Genomic DNA, 6488 nt, shown 5'->3' on the forward strand with positions numbered 1-6488 from the left:
TATTAGCTAACTCAATACCAGAGCTGGGCTTGTCTGTCAGAGGAATGACTAGCATTTGTTGCCTAAAGGGCGCCCCTAAAGGTGTAACAAAGTACTGTCTGCCTTACATTGGAGAAATTTTAGATAGTCTTTTAAATAGTTTTAAAAAGCTGTCAACTATGGGGCGCCGAATGTAAAAATTGACCTAATTGAAATTGATTGATTAAACATTTCTTTCCATGTGTGCAGCATTTATATCACATTTTATCAGCATTTATATCACAAATAAAAGCATAATCTTAACCTATATATTACATATATTATATCTAAATGTTAAATGTAAATCTAAATATTGAATGGTATATCTAAATGTAAATCTTAAATCGAAATGTTATATCTAAATGTAAATGTAAAATATTAGATATAAATTTAAACCTAAATATTAAATCGAAATGTTAAATTTAATTATTAAATCGAAATGTTAAATGTAAAAGTTAAATCTAAATGTAATATCTAAATGTAAATGTAAAATATTAAATACAGATTTAAACCCAAATATTACATCTAAATGTTAAATCTAAATGGTATATCTAAATGAAAATGTTAAATATAAATTTAAACGTAAATATTCAATGTTAACGCTTCCAAATAAAGAGAATCATTCGCAAAAAAAAAAATGTTTCAAGTAAGGGAAGATGTAAATATATATATTTTATTTGCACTTTTACCTGTCATCTTAAAATGTAAACTTTGTAGAAATTTTAAACAAACAGGTTTTGCAGTATTAAAGGAACTATGTTGTCCTAAAAAACGCTGACGAACTAGTCGGAATAAAAAAAAAAAAATACATATATAATAAGAACACATCACATAATCAACTTATATTAAGTTACTCAGGCTCTGTCTCATAAAGAAAGACAAATAAACCAAAATGGTTGTGAAGTTCTCAGAATATTAATGGTATTTTGTTCTGATATATCCAATCCTATTGCTATATGAAATACCACAAACTCAGTACTATTTGTTTCAAACATAGGTGCAATAATATTTCAAATTTGGCTAATTTTCCTTGTGCAATATTGTAATGAAAGCATTTTTTTAAGTTATGCCAAAAATACATTTAAAAAAACTATTTAACCTATTATTTGTGAATTAAATACATCCTCAGATATATTGGAAATGCTGTTTCTACAGAGTTTGCATTAGTTGGTGATGGCACAGTTGTTGGGAAAATTTTAAGTTGGAACTTCATCTCATAAACGTTGCTATCCCCTGGTATAGACGTTTAAATCACAATGCTGAGTTTTACTGAGGGTGTGAGATGAGTCCGACATTAGCCAGTGATGTCAAATTTTACATTAAAATTCAATTGTTTTTACTTTTCTTGAAAATGTAAAAGCAGATCCAGAGATTGATAGGATTTGGTTTTCTATAATTTAGTTTTAGAATTTCATGTGTACAATACTGACATTTTTTGTTTAAGTAGTTGATATTTTAATGCCATATTTATATGCACACAATAAATTTGTTACAGAATGCAAACAACACTTTTGAACAATCCATAGACAACATTATGATAGCGCTTCTAACATGTAAGCTCCTCTTTGACTTGATATTAAACATTGAATTTCAGTTTACTCAATTTTAGACACAACAACTTTAGATTTGCATAAGCTTTAATAAATGTGTGGAAAAATACAAGAGTTTAAAAGAAATTACATTGATTAAAAGGTAATTCATTATTTTGCATATGTTAAAATTATTGTAGATTATCATTTATGCATGAATTTAAATAGTTTACATTATCTCAAAATAATTAGTATTTAGGAAGAAATAAGTTGCTCATTATAGTATAGTTACAGGAAAAAAAAAGTTAAATGATCCAGTTTATAATGTTATACAACTTAATTACAAGTTTACCTTAAGGGAATTTTAAGATGCAAGCAAAATTTAAAACAAAAAGATAAAACATCATTGTTGACTCTCGGTGATCATGAGTAAGTCAGCTCAAGCTGGTTGCTGGAGTACTTGTTGCAGAGCTATCAGCAGAGCAGCCAGGAACAGCGATGGTAACGGTGTCATGAGTTTGACTCCATTGAATATGCTTGAACCTGAAAAAAGAAAAAAAGAAGTCAAATTGATTTTCCCCAACCTCTGACCTTAAAATTTACTTTAAAGATGCATATTAATTTCTAATCAGTGGTTCTTCATAGTGTCTTATAATGGTTTTCCTGCATAGACTTATTGGAGGGAAATGCTTCTGACAGAGTTTTGACTTGTTTAATGAAGAAATCTTCAACCAGAGTTGGGCTGTCAACAAGCTGGTTTATAAATGACATTACATGTCATGTTATAATTATATTATAATGTATAAAAACTCAATCACAATGTTTAAAAAAAAAAAAATAGGTATAAAATTGTAATATCATTCATTACTTTCTTATGGACATTTTTTTTCCCTTTTCGTGTTCTTTCTTATTTTCATTGAATTCTGTAAAGCCAGTTTCTACAAACTGCAACTTTTATATATAAGTTGCAAAAGCATATTTTCCCCACAAATTTTTAGCAACAAATGTAATAACTTAAAGTAAATTTCTGTATTCCCTCAGGGAGTCGTAAAACAAATTGCAATGGGAGTGAATTTAAATTTTGAATTTTCCAGTGAAAACCTTCTTACTTAAGAAGCATATTTATACCTCTTCTTCCTCTCTGAGACATGTGTCAAAAAGGTTAAATGTCCTTTTAGTTCAAAAGTTAATAAAACAAAGTGTCAATTTTACCTTGCCCGTCACTGGTGGTGCTATCACTGGAGCTACCACTAGTGCCACCACTAGTGCCACCACTAGTACTACCACTAGTGCTACCAGTAGTGCTACCAGTAGTACCACCACTGGTGGTAGTACTTAATGGCTGATTACTAGATGGAGTATTTCCGCTTGAGCTGGGGGATGCAGTGATGGCTTCAGTCCTGTTGTTGATGAGGTCCAGACCCAGCCTGTTCAGGTCCGACTGTGGTTGCAAATTGACCCAGGTCTGGATGATGGGGTCATTTTCAAACAACTTTAGATCTCGCAGGCTGTTACCCATGAGGGCTTGCACATCATCCACAGTCAAAGCCTATGAGTTTAAATAAAAACAGTGAGGAGATCTTTAAATAAAAAAAATCAAACTGAGTAAACCAATGCACAGAAAGACACATTGTAAGATTTTTTCAGAAGATTGTTGATTCTTGTCACTGTTTGTGATGTAAAGTTGTTTTGATATTAAGGCCAGGTCATAATGAAACATTTTTGTAACTAAAATTAAAATAGTTCCTTAAAAGAAACAAACGTAATGTTAAAGGAGGAGATTTTATTAACTTCAGTAACTTAAAGAAACTATGAAAAACATAACAAAAATAGGAATACTTTTCTTTTTATATATATCTTTTATAGTTTATCTTACTTTGATGACTTCAAGTTGGAGACTCCTAAAAATGTCAATATCCATGCTGATGTTTTGTGCTGACAGTATTTTGACATCAGCCACAGGAGCTCCACCTTTCAGAGGTAAAAGCAAACACATACATTACAGAACAGTTCATTGATGGAAAATAAACTTCTAGATCAAAATGTGAGTCAGACCTATATAGGCCTTGACTAAATCGTAGAAGTTGTCTGAGCTGTAACGGTATGTCCTGAAGGAAGTGTTACTGATCTCATAGAGAACTTTCTTTTGCTCGGGTGAACAAGATGTCACATTGAGGGGTTTTGCATTTCTGAAAGGGAGGACAAAGTTAAGCTCAGGGTTACATTTGCAAACAGTGGCTGTCTGCATTTAGTCAACTTGCTGACACCGACCTGATACTTTTAGTGGTGATGGTCTTTAGTGTGTCCACATCAAGCGAACACAAGTAGGAGTTGATCATGTTCAACTCAGTGATTCCCAGAGAGTTCTCAGATGTGCTCAGATACTTGGTGATGATTGCTTTGCTCTAAAAAACCAAAAAGAAAGTATGTTAATGTTTTGTATTTTTTGTTTTTAAAACTTTAAACAAATCTTGTGTTACCTGTGCTGTGATCCAAACTCCATCTTCAGGTTTCATGAGAGCTCCCAAGGTGTCAATGGTGCTGATGTTCCACCTAGAGATGTCATCAAGTGATGCAGCGCGAGACACTGGACCAAGCATCTGGACATCTTGATCAGGAATTCCTGATGGGAATGCCTGGAAAAATGAAGCATGTGTGTTAATCTCATTATATAATTTGTCACAATAGAACCAACATCTACATGGGCACAAACAGAATGAACCACTCTGTAGCAATGGTGTCCATATGGACGTTTATTTAAGGTAATCAAAGTTTTGATTTCAAAATCACCTGGTTGAGTTTCTTCAGAATGACTGCTTGGAAGTTCTCATCATCAACTTTTTGGCAGATAGAGTCGAGGTTATCCTTTAAAATGGAGACATCCAAGCAGAACTCAAACTGCTTGGAGTCGTAGCCGAATGGGAAGGACTCGTCACTTATTATCACCTGAGTGATGTTGCCCACTGTGCAGCCTTGAAAAAAGGAAAGCAACCTTTAAGAATATTTTCTATCAATTCTATATAAACATGCAATATATGTTTCTGTTAAAAAGCTGTTGTTTCATCTTAGCATGTTTAAACTACAGATTTTAACTACTTCATCATTTAAACAGGAGATTATAGACAAGAATCCTAATTTTCCAACCTAACTTTTTTATTTGTTCAAAAATGTAATTTGATTGATGATTTCAGACTAGACATACTTGCGGCTCGTTTCACCAGAAGTGAGCTAATCTGTCTGAACAGGCTCTTCAGTTTAGTCCTCTCCGTCTTTTCTTTTCTCAGAGTGGACAAAAAGCTCTTTAGGAACTGCCTCTTAGTTGCCTGAAAAAGTAGAAACAGTGGTTTGGAAACTGATTTTTACAAAAAGGTACTAATGCATTCAGTTGATTTTTTTTGTGTGTGTGACAATTTTACATTTTGAAAAAACATTTTGAGGGACAAATCCATTTGCAGACTTACACTTGTGAACTGGCTCCAAAAGTTTCTCGTTAAATACAGTGGCAGGATCCCAAGGTCCTTTAATGTTTGAATGTTCCAGGTGGACGTGTTCCTAAAGATTAAAAGATTTTTATTTAGTTTGAAAAATTATGTTTCAGGCAATAATTTGTGGAAACATATAAAAAATTGTTTTTAAAAAAAATATTAATAAAAAATCATAACTTCTTGTCATCTGCATTACTCAAATGTGAATTTTGGTAATGCCCTACTTTTTTTTAAACAAATATAAAAGTCATATTGTCCAGCATTATAGCTTTATGCTGAATAACTTAAATGTAATCTTCGTACCCATATTGTGTGTTCCCTGAAAGCAGCAGAGTCTCCATAGCAGCCACTTGGCTGTTAGAGAAGTCCTTGCATGATTTGAGTTTTTCCAGAATAGAAGGATCAGAGTTCTCTATGTAGGATCCATCCAGAGTGCAGACCATGTTCCCAAGAACCTCCACATTATCTTTGCTGAGGCTCTTACTGTTTATACCCTAAACAATTCAGCAAAAAAAAACAGTCATGCACACTGACCCTTGTTAAAAAAATGAATTCCTTTAACACATCAACATCATCTGATGGATCCTTACCAAGCAGGTTGTGGCTTCAAGGAACAGTTTGGGAGCTTTGTTCAAAACACTGGAGACCACAGAGAAGTCTGCATCACCCAGTTTGGAAAAATATGACCTGCAGTTGTTTTTCTGGATATCTTGACTTCTGTGATGGATAAGTAGTGAATAAAGAAAAGATAAGATAAGCAAGCAAACTTGTTTTGACTAAACAATTTCATAGGATTGATCAATATACTGTTTCTAGGTCAAAAACCGACAGACTTACTCAAAGTAGAGAAGCATGTCTGAGGGGTATTCTGAGAAATTCTGGGAAATGCCTCCACGCAGTTGGTTGTACATGCAAGTCAGCTGCAGGTGACAATTTCATAATAAAACTTGCTATACAACTTATTGAATGTATTTGACAATAGAAAAAGACAAAAAGTCTTCAAACTATTAAACTGGTATAAGACTTTTTACCTGAGATTCTTTCAGCATCACTTTAGGTCTGTCATTTCTTGGCCTGCAGGCATGAATCAGCTGTAATATTGTGGATTTTTTCATGTTTTGAATTCCTTTGCATGTGAAGCCTTGCAGCACATATGGAGATAGCCTGTGTTGTAACACACAAACAAACAACAAGGACGGTTATACTTTTTCCCCATCTCTAAGAAAAGTCATAACAAGGAGAAGATAAGAGAGACTTTTTTAACTTACTGCTCAATGTCAAACGCTGTTTCAGCAAGTAGTTCAAAGAACATGGAAGACTGAAAAATAAGAGATTTATTTCAATTACTGTGACATACATCTACACAAGATACTTGATTATGATACATTTTATAATTCAGTATTTAGTTGGTATGTTCTGTTCTGTGACACTGAAATCAATAGCCTACCTGATCCGG

General features: G+C 33.1%; 2 protein-coding genes across 2 annotated transcripts in view; both read right to left on the bottom strand.

Annotated features, from left to right (window-relative positions):
* LOC112143519 overlaps window positions 1-6488 on the bottom strand; it is a gene marked incomplete in the record, with an annotated part of 53693 nt that overhangs the window by 32158 nt on the left and 15047 nt on the right. The window contains 8 exon segments of the mRNA XM_036209886.1: window positions 4339-4519; window positions 4750-4870; window positions 5009-5099; window positions 5336-5526; window positions 5623-5749; window positions 5870-5952; window positions 6064-6196; window positions 6301-6350. Of these exon segments, the coding sequence (XP_036065779.1) occupies window positions 4339-4519; window positions 4750-4870; window positions 5009-5099; window positions 5336-5526; window positions 5623-5749; window positions 5870-5952; window positions 6064-6196; window positions 6301-6350 (977 nt within the window).
* LOC118597987 (mesothelin-like) lies at window positions 1092-3965 on the bottom strand. The gene is made up of 5 exons (XM_036209887.1): window positions 3819-3965; window positions 3603-3736; window positions 3424-3518; window positions 2760-3096; window positions 1092-2090 (listed from the first exon to the last, which is right to left on the bottom strand). Exons 1-5 carry the CDS (start codon window positions 3884-3886, stop codon window positions 1987-1989), a joined length of 738 nt encoding a protein of 245 aa, XP_036065780.1. The 5' UTR covers window positions 3887-3965; the 3' UTR covers window positions 1092-1986.

This window comes from Oryzias melastigma, linkage group LG22 (assembly GCF_002922805.2).
Source record: "Oryzias melastigma strain HK-1 linkage group LG22, ASM292280v2, whole genome shotgun sequence".
NCBI lineage: Eukaryota > Metazoa > Chordata > Actinopteri > Beloniformes > Adrianichthyidae > Oryzias > Oryzias melastigma.